This window comes from Phyllobates terribilis, unplaced genomic scaffold (genome assembly GCF_046119375.1).
Source record: "Phyllobates terribilis strain yellow unplaced genomic scaffold, ASM4611937v1 Scaffold_1__5_contigs__length_1240528914, whole genome shotgun sequence".
Classification (NCBI taxonomy): domain Eukaryota; kingdom Metazoa; phylum Chordata; class Amphibia; order Anura; family Dendrobatidae; genus Phyllobates; species Phyllobates terribilis.
Genome location: NW_027362761.1, coordinates 742,823,449 through 742,849,065, shown reverse-complemented (window position 1 = coordinate 742,849,065; position 25,617 = coordinate 742,823,449). Strand labels below are relative to the sequence as shown.

The window sequence follows — 25,617 nt, the reverse complement described above, 5'->3', positions numbered from 1 at the left end:
CGTGACGTGCCATTACTGGGGCAAGATTATTCCCTACAGGTTTGGGGAGTAAAGGAAAATTGCAGCAATGCTCTACTGGCAAATTGTTGCTTTCTGGTCACTATAGAAAAACTGCTGAGCACACAGGAAGAGAAGAGCCCATAATTGCATAGGAAAAAGGTTGAAAAATTACATTGGGAAGGGGTTTCTCACATTGATATGGTTGAAGCAGTGATGAGAATTCTAAAAGATATGAATCCCCTGCCCCCACCTCAAATTTGTGGAATAAGTATGGACAACTTCATAGTAGTATAAAGTTTTATTTTATGAAAAACTAAATTAGTAATTAGTCAATACAAAAAGCATACAAAAAACACACATACTCTGGCGTATAAAGCGCACAGTGAATCAATTAACACAAGTTGCACATGGACCTTATCTGAATACAGTAACATAATAAAAGTGCAATAATAATGCCATCGCAGATTCAGCAGTGTGCCTCTTACCATAAAAAAAGCTTTGATTTTTACATACTTGGGCTCTGTCCACATCCACATTGTGCAGCACTAGTTTCCCAAATAAAATTACTTACAATGTGCTATAATCCAAGATCCTATTCATGTCACTGGCTTCTGTGACACAACCAACGTTGCAGTGTGGCTCCCCTTTAACAGAAGCCAGATACAGCTGTGTACAGTTCCCAAAACCAAAAAGGAATGATTTCATATGGTCATTTGAACTATGGGTCCATGCATACACTTAATGCAAGAGGCAATGTAATGGTGTGGTATTTAACCAATCTTACAGCATTAAATAAAAGCACACAGAAAAAAAAAATTCTCAGAAGAGTACAGTCAGAGAAAGAGTAAGTTTAAGGCACATTAGAACATAATGTTTAAAATATCACATTAAATCTAACACAGCATTTCCCATCCCATAATACTGTAAAAAGGGTCACATTTAAACACTAAAGTACATTTGTGCTTCACATACCAAAAAAAAAAAAAAAAAAAAAATCCCACTTCATTGACCTCACCTAATACAACCCTGTATTCAGAGCAAGAGCTTAGCGTGTTTGACAGAGCCACCACATTCTTAGTGACTACAAGTCATAAGGCATTTGATATGTTTTTTGGTGTTCATATATGATATGATTGCTTTTACGGAGCACATTTATGCAATTCTTCGTCAAGAGGTAATTTTGCAAAATGTCCTCCATCAAACAGGGGTTTCCTTAACCTGTACGATAGAGGTAAAAGTCTTGTGCCACAATGGTCTGGCCGCAAGAAATGGCTCAGTAGGGTCCTCCCCTTGTATACAGTCAAAGATCTTGGTTTAATCACATTGTCTCAGCCATAAAACAAAGATAAAGTTCTGCATAATATGCACTTTTCCCCAGTCAAGAAGTGCTAGGAGGGATTAATGTATCAAAAGATAGTTTTAAAGCCTCAAAAATAAGGCAACAGCTTTGGGGTTCATTATGGGACAAAACCTTAAAACCACCAGTAGTGCTGATAAGCAGAATCTTACACACCCCAGGCCTTCAGTGACCAGAGAACAGTTAGTGGTTATTGGATCATCTTTCTCCAATCCAGTCCCCTCTGCAATATTCATTTCAGGGACCCTCACCATGTACAGACTGCATTGTAAGCGCAGTTTTATGAAACGATCTGAACTGCAAGAAGACCACCCCCACTTCTGAATTGGCCTTCAGTCTCATCACTCACAGATGCAATGAGCCATCCTTATGGAAGGAAGGGGGCACTTTCATTTTTTGCAATAATTTTTTCAAGTGAAATGTAGATACACCTCTGCCTCTTGGGCATCATCCTTCAACAGGTCATACAACGAGGACGTATATCTGGAGTGGGTGGATTTGGATCAACCTACAAAAAAAACATTGTATTAATTTATATTTTACATCAATATTCAGTTTTAAAGTCCTAAGTGACTGAAAAGCCAGCAAGTTCTAGACAGAGCCTGGCCCTTGAATGGTACAGAAAATATAAAAATTGAAAGGGGACTTTAACATTGATGGCCTATCATTAGGCTAGGTCCTCAATGTCTGATTAGTAGGGGGTCTTACACTGGGTACCCCCCATTGATCAGCTGGAACTGCTCAGTTGCAGATTTGCACAGCTTTGTCAACTATATGGTGGTCGCAGTTGGGTACTGCAAATCTGCCCCCTATTTGAATCAATAGGGGGCAGATGTGCAGTACCTAGCCACAGCTATTATTCCATTGACCGAGCTGTGCAGTTCCAGCCAGCACCAACTAATCGGTGGGGTGCAGCAACCTCAGACAACAACCTACCCTAAGAATAGGCCATGCTAAAAGTTGCAGATAACCCGTTTAAAGTGCTCAATATCAGGAAGGCCATCGGTGTGATCTAGGATCTGTGGGCAGCATAAATATTCCCATATACTATGCTGTCTAGCTGCAATTCCAGAGATTGCCAGATAACAAGCTGCGAATGTCGATGAGACTGCAGCCTTATAATATTGTACACATCCTCATTTTAGGGCTAGTTTGGCAAAGTGAATTATAGGCACTTATGCGCCATGGACAGCACACGCACCCATTATGGCCAATGGCCCATGTTTTAGTAAAGACTTCTAAGCCTAAAAATGAAGGAACAGGTTGGATAGACTCCACATGTGTATATGAATGTCAGCATTATTCCATGTAACTAGCTACAGGGTAAAATGTATTTATGAAGCAGGGGGTAGCATTTGTTTTAGCCAGAAGTTTGGCGTTTCAGAAAGGAAGACAAAACCAAGTCAGAAAATTAAAGCTTACCTCTGAGTACAGAGGAGGAGGTCTGTTCCTGAACTCCTGGATGTAGGCATAAAATGGCCCCTCTAGAATACAGCCCATACTAGCATGCCGTGGAGGGGCGATCCGGTTTTCAACTTCCTCTTCTGACACAATGGAAGAATATTCAGGAGGAGCTGTGAGAAGAGATTAGAAATTAAAATACTTCAGAGTGTTTTACAGGGGTAGGGGAGAAAGAAAGACACAGGATTGCTTAGATACATACGTTCTGGTTGCTCTGGGGCAGTCAAGTACCTCCAGTCCAGATTAACACTGTACTGACTGCCCACACTGGAAGTGCGGCTCCCGAAAGGATGGAGTGGAATAGTGCCAATCACCAACGGCAGCTCTAAGAGCAATTTTGAGGAACCAGGAATTTCTACACACACCTAAAGACAGACAAAGTCTTTATAACCTATTCTCCACCTAATCAAGTCTCAATATGCTGGGGCAGATTTACTGATCTATACAAGAAAAATAAATGTGGCGTTTGTAATTTGAGTTTTTTGGTGCAATACAAGACAGAATTTTGGCAAATAGGCAGATCCATGAAGTCCAAAGGGCACAGACAGCTGTATAAATCGGAGTGAGATTGGAACAGTGCATGGACTGGCCAGAGGCTCTACTGACCGGAGCGTGACACTTCATGCATTTCTATGCAGCTGTCGGCTGGGAGAATCACCTTCACTGCATTACGATCTCTGCCCCATTTATACGGCCGTCTGACTGCACCCTTAGTATTTAACGTGAGCAAATTTTTACCTTCAAAGCATATTCCACTCTAATAATCCGGCACTGTAAAATGGAGGGTCCAAGTGGAGGGATTTTCAGAGCTCTCCCATGCCAAGTCTCCCGCTTTCCAGCAGGCACAGCATCTCCAGCCAAAGTAGCTACTATAGATTTCTTCTGTTTCAATGTACCACGTGCAATGAATGTCTGAGACTGTATTATGGCCGCTTTAGGCACGACTGTTCGACTGGTGCAATTGTCAATCTCGGCAAAAATCGGAATGACTTCACCTAGAGAAAGAAAATTGAAAGAAAAGTTAGCCTGTTTATAACCTCTTACATTTAGATTGCTATCTATTTGGCACAATGTTTAGAAAGGTTTATGAAGAAGCCAACAGCGCTGATACTGGGTGCCCCCGCTGGAATTAAAATGGCTCGATTACTACATTTCATATTTTGTGCCATATTCAACTTTCCTTTAAGTCTAATTAGTTTCAAATTGTGTTGTATCATTTGTGTATCTTTCCAGAAAGTCGCAAAATTTGTTGCGAATGTACTCTAGAAAAAGTTTAAAGCGCACCTGTCAGCAGGTTTGTGCTCAGTAAACTACATACACTGTCAGGTGGGCGACATTACACTGATTATAATGATACCTTGGTTGATTAAATCCATCCTGTGGTTGTTGTGTAATCTTTACTTTCAGTTTGGAGATGATATACTTGTGCTCCAGGGGGCCGCTCTATCTGGTGCTCTGCCTATATATTCATCTGTACGCTCTTATGACCGCTCACTGCGCCTTCACTGACCTGCCTCCTATATTACATAATGCATCTAGTAGTGCAGGGCTAAGCAAAATAGGAGGCAAGTCAGTGAAGGATCAGTGAGCTGTCATAAGAGCATACAGATGAATATGTAAGGAGAGCACCAAATAGAGCGCCCCCCCACAGGCCGACCCGGAGTACGGGCATATCTTTTTCTCCAAATTGTAAGTAAAGATTACACAAGGACCACAGGACGGATTTCATCAACCAAGGCATCATATTAATCAGTGTAATGTCACCCTCCTGACAGTGTATGTAGTTTACTGAGCACAATCCTGCTGACCAGTGCACTTTAAGTAAAAGTGCAGCTAATGATTCGTGCCCAGAGTGGACGTCTAATTGTCACAGCTGTTTGTTTCCACATCATCCAAGTTTGTAAACGAGACTTTTAAAGGATCATAATATTGAAAAGGGGACAGATAAAATAAACGAAAGAGGGCTATGTGGCAGATATCCAAGAAAGCCTTCTGTATGTAGAAAATGCAATGCCTGTACCTGGAGTATATCCCTTCCGGTCAATCTTGGCAGTGACAGTGACTTGACCCAAGTTGCAGTACCAGGCATGTGCAACCTTCTCCTTAGTGCCCGCCTGAGGAGCCTGAAGAAAGAAACGGTTTACATCACTTGTTAAAAAACAGCTATAGTTATGTGCAACTAAGACATGGAGGACAGAGCCAATCGACTGCTATTGTAATGCACAAGACTTCATTATTCTATGACTACCAGAAGACTACTACTGTACCAGGACACCACCTATATCTTACCAGTAGGTCTGGCGTGTTAATATCAATGGGTTCAATCACAGTAAACTCCTTCTTTGTCTTCTTCACTGTTGACCATGGGCGGTGCAGTTTTGCTTTGACCCAGTAGCGAACACATCCGTGCTTTCCTTCAAAGGAGGTCACCAAGTTCCTGTAAGACATGACGAGCAGCGAGCGTGAGACATCTGTTGAACTGCCAGCAACTGAATATGTGAACTCAGAGATCCCCATCCAGGAATTGGCATGCCTCCATACTTTCTATTCTCTCCAGCTACTGACGGGCTGGCTCCATTACAGTGAGGGGGACACTATGTAATAAACAAGCAAGGATCATACACCAAGGGATGGGCGATGGTAGGAAGCCAGCCACCTGGCTCATATCTGACAAGCCACAAGGTGCCAGGCCAGCACTACAGTGGAGGAGGTAACATACTCACTCAGGCAGCTGAAAGGTGAAGGGAAACTCGTGCTTTCCTGCTGGCAGAACATGAAGGGCGCCGTTGTCTGTGTGGAAACAAAACAAAGAAATATAAGTGCATGTCAACTGCTTCTTGCCGCATTTCCTCCCACAAGAGTACACCAGCTACACTTCCTGTTTAAAGGGACACTTGACGGTACCTTTAAATTTGAGGTTTGTCACATGCTCGGACTTTAAATGATTCCGTTTATAATGTGACAGGAAACCACATTGCTAAGTACAGTACAGAAGCCACAGCTGTCAGCAGCGCTGCAGCGAGAGAGGCAGCAGGGGGCTCAGCTACCAGGGGCATAGATAGGGTCCCATCAGACAGCCTAATGGCTGATAACAGAGCAGCTACCAGGAGCATAGGTAGAGTCCCACCAGACAGCCTAATGGCTGATAACAGAGAAGCTACCAGGGGCATCGGTAAGGTCCCACCAGACAGCCTAATGGCTGATAACAGAGAAGCTACCAGTGGCATAGGTAGGGTCCCACCAGACAGCCTAATGGCTGATAACAGAGAGCAGCTACCAGGGGCATAGGTAGAGTCCCACCAGACAGCCTAATGGCTGATAACAGAGCAGCTACCAGTGGCATAGGTAGGGTCCCACCAGACAGCCTAATGGCTGATAACAGAGAGCAGCTACCAGGGGCATAGGTAGAGTCCCACCAGACAGCCTAATGGCTGATAACAGAGCAGCTACCAGTGGCATAGGTAGGGTCCCACCAGACAGCCTAATGCCTGATAACAGAGAGCAGCTACCAGGGGCATCGGTAAGGTCCCACCAGACAGCCTAATGGCTGATAACAGAGCGCTTGGGGGGCAGTGTCTGCAGTCCTCACCTGTCTGCAGTAAGCTCTCCCGCAGCTGCAGGTACTCCACCTCATCGCTGTAGTTCTGGGTGTACGCCGTGCTGGAGCCGGCGCTGCGGGACTCCGTCCAGTGCACCTTGGCGTAGCCTCCAGCGTGCAGCTTCACCGACTCCACTTTAGCAGCGCTCACAAGCTCCAGCAGCACCTTCCCGGACACCGAGGTCCCGCTGCTGAACACGGGTGGAGCGTCCTCCTCAGAGCAGTCCAGGACCACAAGAAACTTCTTCACTTTATCAAAGATCATCCTGCAGCCGTGTGCCCCGGTGATGCCCAGTCCGTGTATACAGGTCCGCGCAGCGGAGAGACCGTCCCATTATATCGGGGACTCAGGGAGGCGTGTCCATACGGGATCAACAACACTATTCCCGCCAATGGTAGAGCAAGAAGGGTGTGGCTCAACGGGCACACCCAATAGGAGGAGGCGGCTCCAGGTTGCCTTGTGGAAAACAAGCCTAGTACACACCCTGCCCTCAGCCATGGTCCTGTCCTGAACCCGCGCACAGTCCTGCATGACCGGTCCGGCCTGTACCATGTACACCAGGGCTGCACGCTACTACTGCCGGAGGTCACCCGGTGCGAGTACGTCAGTGTCAGTAGCTGCACCGCTCTCAGTGTGCACACAGCCCTACTGCCGCGGATTCTCTCCAAGTCATTTCTATACACAATGCACTTTGCTGTTCATATGTTTCTAGCTGTCCCTTCCCGCATGAGCTTTTGGTGAGTTTTTCCTGCACCTATTAAATCAGTCAGGCTATGTGCCCACCATGCAGAAATGCTCCGGATTTTTCCTGAGCGTTTCTGCATCTCCCTGGCAGAAAAAAACACATGCGGATTGTACATGCGGATTGTACATGCGGATTGCACATGCGGATTGCACATGCGGATTGCACATGCGGATTGCACATGCGGATTGTACATGCGGATTGCACATGCGGATTGCACATGCGGATTGCACATGCGGATTGCACATGCGGATTGCACATGCGGATTGCACATGCGGATTGTACACGCGGATTGCACATGCGGATTGTACATGCGGTTTGTACATGCGGATTGTACACGTGGATTGTACATGCGGTTTGTACACGTGGATTGTACACGTGGATTGTACATGTGGATTGTACATGCGTTTTCCTGCCAGGGACATGCGGATGTGAAGCGTTCTTCACTTGCATTTGCGCATGCGGGTTGTCAAGCGATTTTAGCATCACTTGGAAAGTGCTTGACAACTTGGTCACACTATATAAATCCATACAGCCGGCAACCGGCATGGATTTATATAGTGTGACCAAGTAATAGTTAAAAAAAAAAAAAAAACCTTATACTCCCCTTCCAATGGCCCCCGGTCTCCTTGTCCGATGCGTCCGGTCTCCCCGGTGTCTCACGGTTGTGTGAAAGGACCTTCCATGACGTCATTTAGTCATGTGACAGGTCACGGGATGGCCGACGTCAGCGGTCGCGTGACCCGTCACATGACTAAATTACGTCATGGAAGGTCCTTTTACTCCATCACGAGCCACCGGGGAGCCAAGACGCATCACTATGGAGACCGGGGCCACCAGAAGGTGAGTATAATGTTTTTTTTATTTTATTCTTTTTTTTTTACAGGTACTATGGTACCTGGGTCTGGAGGAGAGTCTCCTCTTCTCCAGACCCGGGTACCATCCGCACATTGAATCGCTTCATATCCGCGTGTGCACATGTACTCATGCGGATATTAAGCCATTCAATGCAAGTCAATGGCGGCCAAATCGCCGCGATTCCACAAAATAATTGGTAGTGCTGTGGATTTTTCCGCAATGATAATCCGCGGCGTAAATTGGGGAACATTGCAGACCTTCTACCATGCGTTTAAGCGTTTCTGCAGCGGAATTGCTGCTGTGGAAACGCTTAAAAAAAAACGCATAGTGGGTACACAGCCTTACTTGTGGTTTTTTACTCATTTTTATCAGGTTTTTGATGCTGCGGTTTGTCTCTTGTTGGGATGTCATGTTTGTTATTTTGGTTTTGATACTTTCTGGTATTTGGCTTTGACAACTTTATAGATACAGTCATGTGCGGATTACATGTGTTTGTGATTAGTTTCTGCAGTGGATAAACACTAAAAGCGCATGTGCATTTTTCCCCTGTGGATTTTCCACATCTAATGCAAGTCTATGGGGAAAATCTGCAGATAAAACTCCGCGTACCGGCAAGAGATATTGACACGTTGCGGATTTGTAACATGCACCGCAGGTCAGTGTATGCGGAGTAAAATAAAGCACAATGGCCATGCGATTCTATATATCCCATCCACTTTGCGGGAACTGTAAGGTGCGGTGTTTTTTGATGCAGTGAAAATACACCAAAACCTAATTGTGGGAACACTGCCTAAAAAAATTCAGGGAAAAAAAAAACGTATGTCACCTCACTGACGAGGATCCTGAGGGAAATTTCTCCAACCTAGGCACTGTCCAATCAGAGAGCTGCAAAGAACACTTCAGGAAAACGTCATAAACTCCCCAACAAAGAAGAGATTCTTGCTTGTAAGGCTATGTGCGCACATTCAGTATTACATTGCAGACAATTCTGCAAGGTTTCTGCATCTCTTGGCAGCAAAAACACTGTAGCAAAAGTGCACATTTTGCCGCGATTTTGTACAGCAATGAATGCTTTTTGGTACAAAATAAAGATATTTGAAAAATGAAATATGTGACATCGCTTTAACCCTTGGATTACCAGCGGACCTGGGGTGAGTATATTGGTTAATTTAAATGATTAAAGAATGTGTCTGTTGTATTTCAAATAAAGTGTTTTATTCTCTGTTTATTTCACTCTTTACTTACAGGTTTAGTAATGAGGGTGCCTGGCTGACACCTATTCATTACTAAAGCTAGGGTTAGGTGTCAGCGACACCTAATCCCATTCACCCTAATCCCATTACTCCTAATGCCCCACTTGTTTTATTAGTACATAGGAATCTGTCAGCAGGACTTTACCCCCAAATTATTTATATGCACACATAGCTCTTACAAAGACAAGTCCGGCGATACCTTTACATGGCCAGTCCTTTCCTCTGTTACTGAGAAATCAGTGTTTGTATTGATATGTAAATGAGGCTGTAGATCTGAAGCCTCTGTCACTCCAGCATTATTCCCAGCATTCGGCATGAGAAAACAATCGCAGCATGCCGCATGTGGCTTCAATATTCGGATTACAGCGCATCCATGAAAAGTCATACTGCACTCGGATGTCATCTGATGTACGCTCACAGAGACAATGAAGCAGATGGAGAAATTAAGTTTGACATCTCTGCACCTTTGCTGCGATTGTCTCAGGCAAGAGAATCTGATCACACTCAGATGACACTCAGCTCAAACTATGTCAGAGATAGAGCTGAGTGTCATTAGCATAATCGGCTCAATTCTCTCACATGAGAGAACATATGGCAGTGTGAGCGTATCCATACACTGTATTCAACATCACTGCAAGTACAGTACAGAAGTCTCTGACCACATTCAGGTTGTAGAATACAACTTTCTCCAATAACCCCCCACGACAGCACCAAAGGAGGATGTCACCCCACCCTAATAAAGACAGGAAACACAAAGAGGTCAAATAGCCCCTCCCTCATCCTCCCTTCAGTGTTTTTCCTGTCCCTATTGGGATGAAGAGGTCATCCAGGGTGATCTGTGCCGGCGGCAGACACCCAGCATACCTTTAAGCCGGGCATCTGAGACCGGGCAGTTTTTCCTCCTCCTCCCCTTATGCTGCTCCTGTCTCCTCCAGGACTCTGGACCCCCATCCCCACTGAGTCCGCGCCTGCGGGTAAGGTCCGGTGAGTGTCGGGCTGGAGGCTTCCTCGAGCTCTCCAGCCCAGCTCCTCCCCCCTCTCAAGGCGGCATCCGGCGGTCTCCATAGTGGAGAGACGCGCGTTGGATCCCGGAAGTGACGTGGACCGCTGATGACGTCACTTCCGGTGTGCGTTCCACCCTGGAACGCAGTAACCTGAAAACGGCCGGAAAGTGACGTGGGACTCCGAAACAGGGTCCCTTAGGTCACTTCCGGTTCGTTTAGGGACATCCTCTGCGAAAAAAAAAAATTATATATACACACACATATATATATATATATATATATATATATATATATATATATATATATATATATTATTTATTATAAATAATCAAATAATCCCGTAGGTGATCGCAGGTGTTCCTGCTTCACCAATTGGACCAAGGGGGAGGAGCCTTCCCACCCCCCTCCCCAGGGAAAGAGGGAGAGCGCTGAGTCCAGTCGCCTATATAAGAGCCCTAGACAGAAGACATCTAAGGTAGGACCTAATCCGTTTTTGTATTTTTATACACTGGATGGTCAGGAATCTATCTTCTCTATGTCTGCGGAGCCCAGCGCAATTCCAGTCCCAGTAAGTCTGGCACTGGGGGTCCTTTCCTAGGTGCAGGTTAGAATTGATACATTAATTACCCTTCTCCCTCTTTTTTAGGGGGACAAGGATCCTGCACCAGGAAATAAATCTAGCCGGAAGTGTGCTATATGTTCAAAAAAACTATCTTCTTCAAACAAAAGATATTTATGCCAGAAATGTACGGAGAAAATTATTAGGGAAGAGCAGCCGTCCCTCATAGACGAGATCAAGGGGATAGTCTGTCAGGAGGTTCAGTCTTCATTGGCCTCCTTTTCCCGATCCACTTCTGATTCGCCTCCAAAGGCTAAAAAGAGGAAGATTTCCCTGGAAGAAAAAAGAAACTCAGACTCCCAGGACGAAATATCCCTTCCAAAAGACTTTATAGAGGAAGGTGAACTTAGCCCAGCAGAGGAAGGTCTGGGAAATAAGAAATATTATTTCTCAATGGAATTTATGGAAGATCTCCTCACAGCAGTAAGAAGAACGATGGAAGTGGAAGAAGAGAAGCCCACTAGATCAGTCCAGAAACAGATGTTCGGTGGGCTCCGCTCAAAGAAAAAGATGGTGTTCCCGATACATAAAAACATTCAGGATCTAATCCTGGACGAATGGGAATCCTGAAAGACAACTGAATACACCAGCAGAATTGAAGGACAGGTTTCCGGTAGATGAAGAAACCTCAAAATGTTGGACCGAGATACCTAAGGTCGATATTCAAGTGGCAAGAGTCGCCAAAAAGACAGTATTGCCATTCGAGGATTCGTCGCAACTAAACGATCCTCTGGACCGCAAGATGGACAGCCTTCTCAGAAAATCCTGGGAAACATCAGCAGTCCTTTTGAACACAAACGTAGTCTCCACGTGTATTGCACGATCCATGTCAAGATGGCTCAACCAGCTTGAAGAGCATCTGGCTATGGGCACATCCAGAGAGGAGATACAAGCTTCCCACCTTTACTGCAGAAGGCCGCTGACTTTCTGGCGGATGCTTCAGCAGAATCTGTGAGGGTAACCGCCAGGGCACCAGTCCTATCGAACTCCACAAGGCGAGCATTATGGCTGAAATCGTGGAACGGTGATGTGGCCTCTAAAATAAAACTTTGTTCCATTCCCTTCAGGGGAGAATATATGTTTGGCCAGGCCCTCGACGACCTCCTGGAGAAAGCGGCTGATAAAAAATCCCTGCCTGAACCCAGACACTACAGGAAGACCCCCTTTCGCCCCCCTCGGGAGCAGAATCCCCAGTACAAGGGGAAAGGGAAGTCCGGTCGATGGAGCTACCCCAAAGGGGGGAATGATAGGAATATTTTTTTCCCAAAAGGACAGCGACAACAGAAGCGGTGACGCCAGAGCAGTAGGGGGACGAATCATGAGATACCTTCCCCAATGCCAAAAGATTTGCTTCAGTCAATGGGTCTTAAAAACAATTCAAGAGGGGATGAAGATCGAATTCTCTTCATATCCACCAAAGAAAGTGAGAATAACCCGGCTAGCCTCCCCAAGATTAAAAACCGCTCTGATGTCCGGCCTAAGAAACCTGTTATCATTGGGGGCTATTTCACCGGTCCCAAAAACAGAAAGACAAACAGGCCACTATTCACGCCTGTTTATGATAAGAAAACCAAACGGCACTTACAGAATAATAATAAATCTGAAACCCTTAAACCAATACATCATCTACCAAAGATTCAAAATGGAGTCCATCAGATCAGCAGTTCCCTTGATAGGACAAGGATATGTAATGGCAACCATCGACTTACAGGACGCATACTACCACGTCCCTATACATCCAACATACCGGAAATTTCTAAGGTTTGCGGTGGTTCAAGAGGATCAAACGTTACATTTTCAATTCAACGTATTGCCGTTCGGAATATCCTCAGCACCAAGAATATTTTCCAAAAGTATGTCAGAGGTAGTGGCTTCTATAAGAAAGGAGAAAATCTGCATCATTCCCTACCTCGACGACTTCTTGCTAGTAAGTCCCTCGGTGGCATCACTCCAGGAAGATCTGCAAAGAACAATCCAAATCATGACCACCCTAGGGTGGTTGATAAATCATCAAAAATCAGACCTGGTCCCTGCCACAGAAAAAATGTTCCTGGGTGTTCTATTAGACTCCGCCAGACAAACCTCCTTCTTACCAAAGGACAAGCAGATACTTTTGAGATCCAAGATATCGAAGCTGAAAACCCTGAACAAGGTGTCCCTAAGATTTGCCATGTCAGCCCTCGGCTCCATGACAGCCTGCATCCAATCAGTAGCCTGGGCTCAAGCTCCCACCAGGGTATTGCAAACCCATATTCTCGCACAGTGGGACGGATCCCCAGACTCCCTCAACAAGAAGATCCCGATCCCTCATTATGTGAAAACATCCCTGTCATGGTGGCTCAGCCCAAGAAACCTAAGAACAGGGGTTCCATGGTCTCAGTCCCCTCTGATAACAGTCACGGTAGACGCCAGCAAGACAGGATGGGGAGCCGTCGTCGCCCAAACCTCCTTCCAGGGGGTCTGGACAGAAGAGATCAACAGGAGAGCCTCCAACTTCCGCGAATTAAAGGCAGTGGAGGAAGCACTCAAAACATCGGCTCCAATCATTGCGGGCAAACACGTAAAAGTCTATTCAGACAACATGACTACCGTAGCTCACCTGTCCCATCAAGGGAGTACAAGGTACGAGAATCTAAAAAGTATCTCAGCAAGAATATTCTTCTGGGCGGAAAGACATCTTCATTCCTTATGAGGTCTGCACATAAAAGGCTCAGACAACATCCAGGCCGATTTTCTGAGCAGAAGGAATATCCATCCGGGGAATGGGAACTGGACTCAGACGTTTTCCACATGCTGACCAGACAATGGGGTCATCCGGAGGCGGACCTCTTTGCAAGACGCCAAAACACCAAGGCAGAAAAATACTTCTCCCTAGATCCGGATGACGTATGCCTGGGGATAGATGCATTCGCTCACCCGTGGCGTTTCCTTCTAGCTTACGCTTTTCCCCCAATTCCATTGCTACCCAGGACCTTACAGAAAGTAAGGACCGAGGAGGTCAAGGTAATCTTGATAGCCCCACTTTGGCCCAAAAGGAGCTGGTTCTGTGCACTAAACAGTCTAAGCATAGAAGACCCCCTCATTCTACCAGCAATCAAAAACCTTCTCCATCAGGGTCCAATACTCCATCCAGATCCAGAGAACCTTCATCTAGCTGCCTGGCTTCTGAGTTCACAATCCTAAAAGCCAAAGGACTCTCAGACCGAGTAATTCATACCCTACAAAGAAGTAGGAAACAAATAAACTCCATATACAGCAAGATATGGAAGACCTTCCTAATATGGTATAAACCAAATATAACAGATCTTCGGCATCCTGACATGACCCAGATCTTGGATTTTCTACAGGAGGGGCTGGAAAAAGGCCTTAGGCCCAGCACCCTCAAGGTACAGATCGCAGCGCTGAGTGCCTATTTCGACCAAAGCCTAGCCGAACATCGATGGGTAAAAAGGTTCATGACAGCAGCTACTCGTCTGCGTCCCAGAATAATCAACCACGTTCCCTCCTGGGATCTTAATATCGTCCGTAAAGGTCTGACACTACCACCTTTTGAACCTTTGGCCTCAATAGAGCTGGATAAGTTAGCCTGGAAAACAACTTTTCTAGTAGCAATTACCACTGCCAGGAGAGTGGGAGAAATCCAGGCCTTCTCAGTGAATGACCCGTATTTGAGAATCCTAGATGATAGGATTATTCTACAACTGGACCCATCTTTCTTACCAAAAGTGGTCTCAGACTTTCATAGATCATAGGAGATAATTCTGCCCTCCTTCTGTCAGAACCCAAAAAATAAAAGAGAAGAAGAATTCCATTCTTTGGACGTAAGACGGGTCGTTCTTCACTATCTCCAAAAGACAGAGGCCTGAAGGAAGGATCAGAACCTCTTCATTCAGCCATCTGGTCAAAACAGAGGAAAGAAAGTCTCAAAAGTTACCATCGCTACTTGGATCAAGAAGGCAATTGTGGAGTCATATCAGATCCAGGATATCTCACCACCAGAAAAGCTGAAAGCACACTCTACTAGAGCCATGTCCGTCTCCTGGGCAGAGAAGGCTAACGCTTACCTCGAGCAGATATGTAGAGCAGCTACATGGTCCTCGGTCCACACCTTCACCAAACATTACAAACTTATATGTCCATTAAGGACTTGGCCTTTGGGCGGAAAGTGCTTCAGGCCATTGTCCCTCCCTGAGCATGAGTCTTTGGTACTCCTCCTTTGGTGCTGTCATGGGGGGTTATTGGAGAAAATAGAATTAGACTTACTGGTAATTCGGTTTCTAATAACCCTCCACGACAGCACTGGTAATTCCCTTCCAGGCTTGGTTAGCCAATCATTTAATTTGAATATGAATAAATATAATTTGAAGCATCCATACTTGTGTGGTCCTTTATAAAAACACTGGAGGGAGGATGAGGGAGGGGCTATTTGACCTCTTTGTGTTTCCTGTCCCTATTAGGGTGGGGTGACATCCTCCTTTGGTGCTGTCGTGGAGAGTTATTAGAAACCGAATTACCGGTAAGTCTAATTCTATTTTCATGACATTTCCATTTTATAGCCTAAGGCCGTGGTCACATGAGCATAGATTTTCTCTTCTGAGAGAATCGGATCAATTATGTTAATGACACTCTGATCAGCGTTTAACCCGACTGACATCTTAGAGTGATCCTATACTCTTGGATGAGAGGATCGTAACAGGTGTGGAGAAGGTAGAGAACAAGATTGCTCCATCTTCTCTATTGTGTGAGTCCGCGGAATAGTTATTTTATATTGCTGCCTGTTATAACCTAACTGGACAACCATGTGTTTGGATCTTCCCGACCTTGTGAAAAGTGGTCTTCTAGAGGGTTGGTAGTTCAAGAATCTTGTGGCAATGGACGAGTTAACCTGCTGGTATTGTGAACAGTTCACAGAAGCAGGGTTGCCAACCGTCCAGAAATTCCTGGACAGTCTGTAAAAATAGGGTACCTTTATACCCTGTGCGTAAAAACTTAATATATCATATCAGAATTACTTTTAATCATAAATTATGGTTTTCCAATGTATCCTTAAAAAATATTGTCTGTCCATGATTTTTTGATAAGCTGTCCAGAAAAAAAAATGAAAAAAAGTCAGGTTGGCAACCTTCCACAGAAGTCTGAGGAGATAACCTGAGGACTTGGATAAATTCAGTATACAAACACACGTCTGTGGGACACAATTCTGCATTAAAGCTTTGACACAAGGCCTAGAGAGATGATGGTATAGAGACACTCTGAGCCACTTGTAACCCCACGTGGAACACCGTAACAACATACATTGACCCCCGAGGATGGAAGTCCCAGCATATAGTGAAGAAAAGGCAGATGAGGCATGCGATAGCTAAAAGAAGAAGCCCTGAAGACTGGACTGCGGTCAGAGGGGCAGCCCGAGAGGTATTAGGTGTTTGTTTTTTTTTTACATTTGTCAGCACTTTATAATGCACCTAAATGGCGGCTGGGTATTTTTTTTATTCTCACAAATCATATTGCAAAGTGTTGAATAGCGGATTTCAGGAGATTCTACAAGAACTCAATCCTCAACAGATCGATCCTTTCCTTTCTAGCGACAAGTCTTTAACTCCTTCACTGCCTGGCGATTTTCTGTTTTTTCATTTTTTCACGTGACAGAGGCTCCAATAGGGGGTATGAATGACGCGCTTCCAGCTAGCGCATGTTAAATCCAGCTGTCAGTGATTGACAGCGGGATTTACCTCTTTAACATCCGCAGCCAGAGCACCACTCCACCCGCGGCTGCTAGAGGCACATGATGGCTGATTAAACCAGCCATCAAGTGCGAGTAAAGATGTCGGTTCAGCATGCGAGCCCACATCAAAGGCAGGGACACTACTTTTGACGTACATGGTATATGTACGTCAAAAGTAGTGAATTGGTCAAATAGATGTTTTTGGTAGAAAGCAAAACCTTGTCGTTGGGAGCAAAGTTGGGAACAGGTCAGGTGTTTATCAATGCTACTCTTTGTTTTAGCTGCAGAAAAATTAGATTCATAAGGGTATGTGCTTGCGATCAGGAGCCGCTGTGGCCCCGAAGCTGCAGGATTAGCCGCACCACTTCCGCCCTAATTATGCAAATGAGCGGTTGCAATTTTTTTTTCCACATGCGACTTTTCCTCATTGATGCAAGTCTATGGGGAGAAGTCCACATGCGGACCTGCAAGAGAACTTGACATACGGCGGTCCTGAAAGACGCACCGCATGTCTGTGTCCATGGGTGATCCGCAGCCTCTGAGGCACGCATAGTGGACATGGGATTTCTAGAGATCCCATCCACTATGCTGTAACATCTGGACGCTGCGGGTTTGACGCTGCATAAACCCGCAGCAATTCTCTAAGTATGAAGGTGGTTTTGTCATTGTCTCTTAAGAGCAGAAAGGAAAGAAGACAATGAGTCACCAAAGCCATGATTCATCAAAGTGTTTACATGAGTTTTCTTTCGTAAAACACTTTGAAAAGACACAGAAGGTTCACACAAAAAGATTTGGCAACATTTGTAATTTTCAGTTTCAGGCAGCTCTGCCAAAATGAGCAGAACTAGGGGAGAGCCAGAGTGGGGACGAGGCGTAGCCATGCAAGCCCATCAAATTTATCAAAAGTGGCGGGGTTTCTTAAGCTAGAAAAGTTACTGCAGTCCCTGTGCAAAGAGGCGCACACCACTGATTAGATGTGCTGAATTCCCGAAGAGGTGTGCGCCTCTTAATGAATTCAGCCCATCTTATTCCTGTACGCCCCTCATTAAGACTGGCACACATATTATCAGTCTTAATGAATTGGGGTCTAAGTCTCTAGTGAAGGTTAGAATGTCATCTAGACAGATCCAGACTGTAGCATGTAATTGATACAGGACATCACTAAAGATCTCATTGACAAAGTGCTAGAGCACAACCAGTGCATGGCATAATCTGAAAGGCATCAGTAGATATTCACAGTTACCATCACAGGTATTAAATGCTATCTTCCATTCATCATCCTCTTTAATATAGATTAGATTATAAAATCAATACAAGTTTGGTGAAGATGGTAGCACTTTCAATACAGTCAAGTAACTCAGAGATGAGGGGCAATAAAGAACAGTCTTTCAGAGTGATTTTATTCAGTCAACTATAGTCTATGAATGGTCTCAGACCAGTCTCCCATGTTAACGGAAGAAAAAGTCTGCACAAACTGGGGTAAAAAGGAGGCTGTGGATGCAAAAGAGTTTCAAAGGAGGTGGCTAAGTTAGAGCTTTGAGGCAGTTGTGAAAATAAGATGGTCCCCACTGGGCGATCTGGTCGAATGACCAGTCCATGGCATCGGTATTGTAGCAACTGCACTTTTGGAGTTCATTGTCTTTAGTGTTCTGTTAGGATCATCTGGTGAGGTGGACTCACAAAGCCACTGGTCCAGGTGGACACTTGGTGCCAGTGATTCAGTGCAGCAGGCTATGAGACACGTGAATAAAAAGAGAACTTTGGATAACTGGCTATGGAAGATGGCAGACAAACCGGCAAGGTGGACGTATTGGGACCCACAGAACTAGGAGGGCAGATGTACGAACATGGCAAGTTTGAAGCAGACACAAAGATGTAGGAAATGCAAAAAGTCTCTAAAAACTTCAAAATGTTCGCAGCAATCAATTAACAGCAGATGCAGGTAATACAAACAGACCTCGCTAGTGGTTCTGGAAGCTTATGGCAACAGATCAGTTAACTAGCTAGACTTGAGTAAAGTTCACCGATGTCTGAGAAGATAACAGGAACAAAGTACTTGGATATACACTGCTCAAAAAAATAAAGGGAACACTTAAACAACAGAATATAACTCCAAGTAAATCAAACTTCTGTGAAATCAAACTGTCCACTTAGGAAGCAACACTGATTGACAATCAATTTCACATGCTGTTGTGCAAATGGAATAGACAATAGATGGAAATTATTGGCAATTATCAAGACACACTCAATAAAGGAGTGGTTCTGCAGGTGGGGACCACAGACCACATCTCCGTACCAATGCTTTCTGGCTGATGTTTTGGTCACTTTTGAATGTTGGTTATGCTTTCACACTCGTGGTAGCATGAGACGAACTCTACAACCCACAGAAGTTGCTCAAGTAGTGCAGCTCATCCAGGATGGCACATCAATGCGAGCTGTGGCAAGAAGGTTTGCTGTGTCTGTCAGCTTAGTGTCCAGAGGCTGGAGGCGCTACCAGGAGACAGGCCAGTACACCAGGAGACGTGGAGAGGGCCGTAAGAGGGCAACAACCCAGCAGCAGGACCTCTACCTCCGCCTTTGTGCAAGGAGGAACAGGAGGAGTGACATGCCCCCTGGGCCGTGGGGTACTCGGTAGCCAGGCCGGTCATTGCTAGGGGAGATGTCACAGTGGAGGTGACCCAGGGCGGTCAATAAAAGGGGATTTTATAGTTTTTGTATTTAATGTTCGTGACGCCACCTGTGGTATGCGGCTATATAGAGCCTCCGCTGCGGAGCAGGTCCTCTGGAGTTGTTAATGCAGCAGAGTTGGTTCAGCTCTCCACAGGTAGAGCTAAGCTCCAGGGCGTTGCTGTGATGGTGAATGATGAAGTAACTGTGGTGGTGCACAGTTACTTTCTGTGTGTCCCTCTTGGTTGTCTTCCTGCGCTGGCTCTCACCCTCCTGCCCTGCGCCTCACAAACAGTGTCCCTAGCTTTCACACTCGTGGTAGTATGAGACGAACTCTACAACCCACAGAAGTTGCTCAAGTAGTGCAGCTCATCCAGGATGGCACATCAATGCGAGCTGTGGCAAGAAGGTTTGCTGTGTCTGTCAGCGTAGTGTCCAGAGGCTGGAGGCGCTACCAGGAGACAGGCCAGTACACCAGGAGATGTTGAGGGGGCCGTAGGAGGGCAACAACCCAGCAGCAGGACCGCTACCTCCGACTTTGTGCAAGGAGGAACAGGAGGAGCACTGCCAGAGCCCTGCAAAATGACCTCCAGCAGGCCACAAATGTACATGTGTCTGCACAATAGGTTAGAAACCGACTCCATGATGTTGGTATGAGGGCCCGACGTCCACAGATGGAGGTTGTGCTCACAGCCCAACACCGTGCAGGATGCTTGGCATTTGCCTCAGAACACCAGGATTGGCAAAGTCGCCACTGGCGCCTTGTGCTCTTCACAGATGAAAGCAGGTTCACACTGAGCACATATGACAGACGTGACAGAGTCTGGAGACGCCGTGGAGAGCGATCTGCTGCCTGCAACATCCTTCAGCATGACCGGTTTGGTAGTGCGTCAGTAATGGTGTGGGGTTGCATTTCTTTGGAGGGCCGCACAGCCCTCCATGTGCTCACCAGAGGTAGCCTGACTGCCATTAGGTACCGAGGTGAGATCCTAAGACCCCTTGTGAGACCATATGCTGGTGCTGTTGGCCCTGGGTTCCTCCTAATGCAGGACAATGCCAGACCTCATGTGGCTGGAGTTTGCCAGCAGTTCCTGCAGGATGAAAGCATTGACGCTATGGACTGGCCCACCCCAGACCTGAATCCGATTGAGCACATCTGGGACATCATGTCTCGCTCCATCCACCAACGTCACGTTGCACCACAGACTGTCCAGGAGTTGGCGGATGCTTTAGTCCAGGTCTGGGAGGAGATCTTATAGGAGACCATCCGCAACCTCATCAGGAGAATGCCCAGGCATTGTAGGGAGGTCATACAGGCACGTAGACGCTACACACAATACTGAGCCTCATTTTGACTTGTTTTAAGGACATTACATCAAAGTTGGATCAGCCTGTAGTGTGTTTTTCCACTTTAATTTTGGGGGTGACTCCAAATCCAGGCCTCCATTGGTTAATAAATTTGATTTCCATTGATGATTTTTCTGTCATTTTGTTGTCAGCACATTCAACTTTGTACAGAACAAAGTATTCAATGAGAATATTTCATTCATTCAGATCTAGGATGTGTTATTTGAGTGTTCCCTTTATTATTTTGAGCAGTGTGTATAGTGTACAAACACATGTCTGCTGTACACAGTCCTAGTTTAATAAGGCTATGTGCCCACGATGCAGATTTTAAGCAGAAATTTCCTGAGCGTTTTTTCCTCTCCCTGGCAGAAAAAACGCATGCAGATTTTACATGTGTTTTTTCTGCCAGGAAGAAGCATTTTTTAAGTGTTTTTACATGCGTTTATGCATGCGTTTTTTCAATCACTTTTCCAAGCGATTTTGAGCATCACTTGGAAAAGTGCTTGACAAGTTGGTCACACAACATAAATCTATGCAACTGGCATAATTTATATTGTGTGACTTAGATTTCTGCTTAAAATACTGCACATATAGTAAAAAATAAAAAAAAAAATATTCATACACACCTCTCCGGCGGCCCCAGGTCTCCTCCAGGCGGCATCCTCTCTCCTCGGCGGCCCGCGATGTTCTGCCAGGACCTGCGGTGACGTAATTTAGTCAGCTGATGGTCACGCGACCATCACCTGATGGCTGACGTCAGCGGTCGTGTGACCATCAGCTGACGTCACCGCAGGTCCTGCCAGTACACCGCGGGCCGCCGAGGAGAGAGGACGCCGCTGGGAGCAGACCGGGGGCCGCCGGAGAGGTGTGTATGAATATTTTTTTTATTTTTTACTTTATAATTCTTTTTTAACTTGCAGGTACCATGGTACCCCGGGTTGGAGAAGAGTCTCCTCTTCTCCAGACCCGGGTACAATCCGCGCATTGAACCGCATATATACATGCGGATGTTATGCGATTCAATGCAAGTCAATGGCGGCTATTTTGCCGCAAAATTGCACAATAAATGGTTGTGCTGCGGATTTTTCCGCAATGATAATCCGCAGCGGAAATTCCCGCAGCATGTGTATAGCACATGCGAATTGTCATTGGGAGACATGGCAGACATATTAACAAGTGATTTTAATGTGTTTCCGCGGCGGAAATGCATTAAATCCACATCGTGGGCACACAGCCTAACACTGAGACACAACGTTGTGTCCAAATGGGCTTAAGAGGCTTTGAGAGATAATGTCACGCTGGGCCACTTGTAAAACGCAAAATGGAGCACAGCAAAGGGAAAGGGCCATAGAGGAAGGTGGCAAAGCCTGACCCAGCCAAGCCAGGTTCATAACAGAATTGAACATTATAGTTTCATAGTTTTTAAGGTTGAAGGAAAACTTGCATGCATCATGTTCAACCTATAGCCTAACATGTTGATCTAGAGAAAGCCAACAACTCCATAGGGCAGACTCCATAAAAGGGGAAAAATTCCTTCCTGACTTCACATAGGGCAATCAGACTAGTTCCTTGGATCAATGTCCCATCACAGACTCTAGTACCCATAACATGTAATATTATATATTACAAGAAAGGCATCCAGTCCCTTCTTGATCTTCCACAGCTAATGTGAAGCCCCGGCCGGCCGCTGCGGTCATGGTACTGGTGCACAGCGGTCCGAGTACTGGTCAAGTCCGACTGGGGGTGCGCGCCAGTATTTGTCAATTGTGTGGTTAATAAAATAATTAAAAGGTTCGTAACGCCAGTTGAGATGTTCAGCCTGGTATGGCCGGGCACTGATGAAGGTCCCTGGGAGTGAGATGGTGATGGACCGTGCCAGACGATTAACCCTTTCCAACCAGGGCTGGCTCCCAGGGGAGTTGGAACAGGAATGGTGCAGCAGAGAATAATCAGCGTTAGACAGGGTAATAATCAGTTTGTACATTTTACTGAAGTTCTGCAAACAGTTCCAGAAGATTCCATACAACTCATACAAAGGGTTTTGGTCGGACCTGCACGGTGAGGTTTCAGTTTCTCTGCTGTGATGTTATGTAGCCTCCCTGCTGCTAATTATATCTCTGGTAAAAGATTCCTTGGACCCCAGGGATCCAAGATAGACAGACAGGTACTGGATACGGGATCCCTTCCAGCAAGCAGGCAACGTGAATCCTGTCAGAACACTCACTTTCTCTTGCAGCAATGTCCCTGATTCCATGCAGTTGTTGAGCTCCTGGGCAAAGCACTTTACTGCTCGTTATATGAAGACAGAGCAGTCTCTCAGTTTCACCACGATACCCTGCCTCCTGCAGCTTGTCCTTGAAGTGAGCACGCTGCTCCTCTTCATCAGGACCTCCATGTTGCTACTTCTCATATTACAACTTCAGAAGCACCTACCCACCCCCCTGAGGGATCGTGCACACTTCCTGGATCAGGCAAAAGTGAAGTGCACAATTCTCCAGTAAGGGATCGGGTACAATATGTGGATGCAGTTTTCCCAGCCAAGCAACCAGCCCTCACCATAGCTGGCAATATATATATATAAAAGTATATCATATATGCAGGCATTTTATGGCTCTACAGACCTGGGCACCACACTAACATCTGTTTCACACCAGTCTTTACTTGTCTAGACACACCAGAAATAGATGAAAAATGCCAGCTCAGCCCATCACCATTTTATTCTCAACAGAACATAGAACACAGGTCAAAAGTTGAAAGTTAGATATTTTTCTATTTCATTTGAAAAAAATTAACTTATTTAGAAATTGATAGCAGCAACACTTTAAAAAAAATACTGGAAAAGTAAGAGGTACTAATGAAAAATAGCTAGTGGGTCAATTTTCAACAAAGACACATGACTGTGTATAAAAAGAGCATGTTACAGAGAAAGAGTCTCACAGAAGCAAAGATGGTCAGATGTTCACCAATCTATGAACAACTGCGTCTAAAAATTGTGAAACGATTTCAGAAAAATATTCCTCAGCGTAAAAGTGCAAAAATTTGAATATTCCACCATCTAGAGAACATAATATAATCAAGAGTCAGAGATTCTGAAGAAATTGACGAGTCCGACGGTCGGTATTGGAAGCTTGTGACCTACGGCTCTTAGGTAGCACAACATTAATAAGTGGCATGATTCAGTTGGGCAAATCCCTGCATGGGCGCAGGAATACTTCCAGAAATCATGGTCTGTGAACACAGTTCACAGTGCATTCCACAAATACTATCATGTAAAGAAGAAGCCATAAATATCAACATAGTCCAGAAACGCTACTGACTTCTCTGGACCAAAGTTCATTTACAATGGAGTGAGGAAAAATGGAAAACTGCTCTGTGATCAGATAGATCAAAATGTGAAATTCTTTATAGAAACCAACGACCGAGTGTCCTGTAGATGAAAGAACAGTAGGACCATCCAGCTTGTTATCAACGCACAGTTCAAAAGCCTGCATTTCCGAAGGTATGGGGCTGCATTAGTGCCTATGGCATGGGCTGCTTACACATCTTTAAAAGCACTATCAATACTGAACATTATGATTATAGAACAACATGTGTTCCTATATAGACAACATCTATTTCAGGGAAGACTCTGCATATTTCGGTAAGACAATTCTAAACCACACACTGAATCGATCACACCAGCATGGCTTCACAGAAGAAGAGTTCGGGTGATAAAAGGCCGCCTGCAGTCCAGACCTTTCACCAATAGAAAACATTTGGCACATTATGAAATGAAAAATCAGCAAAGACCCAGGACTGTTGAGCAGCTAGAATCCTACATCATATAAGAATGGGACAACATTCCTCTCCCAAAACTCCCGCAATTATTCTCCTCACTTCCCAGACATTTATAGACTGCTCTAAAAAGAAGAGGGGATGCTACACAATGGTCAACTTGGAGTTGTCCCAACTTTTTTGAGATGTGCTGCTGCCATCAATTTCTAAAATTAGTTATTTTTTTCAAATTATATGGAAAATTCTCTAACTTTCACCTTCTGATCTGTGTTCTATTGTGAATAAAATATGGCTATAAGAGATTTCCAAATCATTGCATTCTTGCTTTCTGTACTTTTTACACAATCAGAGTCCCAACTGTTTTGGAATTGGGCTTGTACTATTTTAGCTATAAAAGGTCACCTGTCGTCTCTTCCGAAACCATTTTTATTTTATCTGTTATTTAAATTAGTCATCACAACCTTACCTGAGTTCTGGCTGCAGGCAGTATTTCCTTGAAATGCTATATGTAGCCATACAGACAATGACACACTATATTACATTCTAATTGAAATTGTGCCAAATGACTCATGTTAAAGGTAATTGTTCTGTAATTAACTGGCATTTTTGATGAGGACATTAAGAACTGTAAACCCTAATTTCTTTCTCAGCATTACATGGCCAGCAGTTCAATATATAGTTCACCATTTACATTCTGTACATCCTCAAAACCTTTACTGAAAAAGCCATACTGCCACCATAAAAAAACAGTGCTCAACCAATGTGAAATAGGTATCGCTAAGGGAAAAGCAAGTTGTTACTATAAAATTACTATGCAATATATTTTCATTAAAGTACCTTCATAGATGAAATACTTTTAGGCACCAATATTGTAAGCATTTCACGGACATGGGTTCAAGCCCAGTAATAAAAAAAAAATATTCTCGTATTTTAACTCAGCCCCATTCAGATGAGTCCCCTTGTAGGCAGTAAGTGGGGGGTTACTGTGACAATGGATTCCCACTGAGGACTCACTACAAATAACCAGTATATCCTTTGGGTACAATTGTATACATCAACAATTGACATTTATTAGAAATAAAAGTATTGTCTGCTGAATTATCAGCACAATCCAGATTTCATGCTGACAACCAGATGCCATAAGAACACTGTTTTGGCATACATTTGGCCCATAGAAATCTATACCAAGGTTACAGTATATGCTTCAATACATA

The 25,617-nt window shown here is 44.9% G+C and overlaps 1 protein-coding gene across 2 annotated transcripts in view; it reads right to left on the bottom strand.

Moving 5' to 3' along the window:
* Positions 1 to 283: 283 nt before the first annotated feature.
* The window catches only part of ARRDC2 (arrestin domain containing 2), a 103,193-nt gene continuing 77,859 nt past the window's right edge, over positions 284 to 25,617 (bottom strand). The window contains exons 1-8 of one of the 2 annotated variants that reach the window (XM_073636858.1): positions 6,408 to 6,794; positions 5,542 to 5,608; positions 5,108 to 5,255; positions 4,839 to 4,941; positions 3,557 to 3,813; positions 3,021 to 3,183; positions 2,780 to 2,931; positions 284 to 1,865 (exon numbers count right to left, since the gene is read on the bottom strand). In XM_073636858.1, the coding sequence (XP_073492959.1) occupies positions 1,812 to 1,865; positions 2,780 to 2,931; positions 3,021 to 3,183; positions 3,557 to 3,813; positions 4,839 to 4,941; positions 5,108 to 5,255; positions 5,542 to 5,608; positions 6,408 to 6,681 (1,218 nt within the window). In that variant the 5' untranslated portion in view covers positions 6,682 to 6,794 and the 3' untranslated portion in view covers positions 284 to 1,811. Of the gene's footprint in view, positions 1,866 to 2,779; positions 2,932 to 3,020; positions 3,184 to 3,556; positions 3,814 to 4,838; positions 4,942 to 5,107; positions 5,256 to 5,541; positions 5,609 to 6,407; positions 6,795 to 25,617 lie in introns of those variants that run through there. The other variant, XM_073636859.1, reaches the window with a different exon arrangement.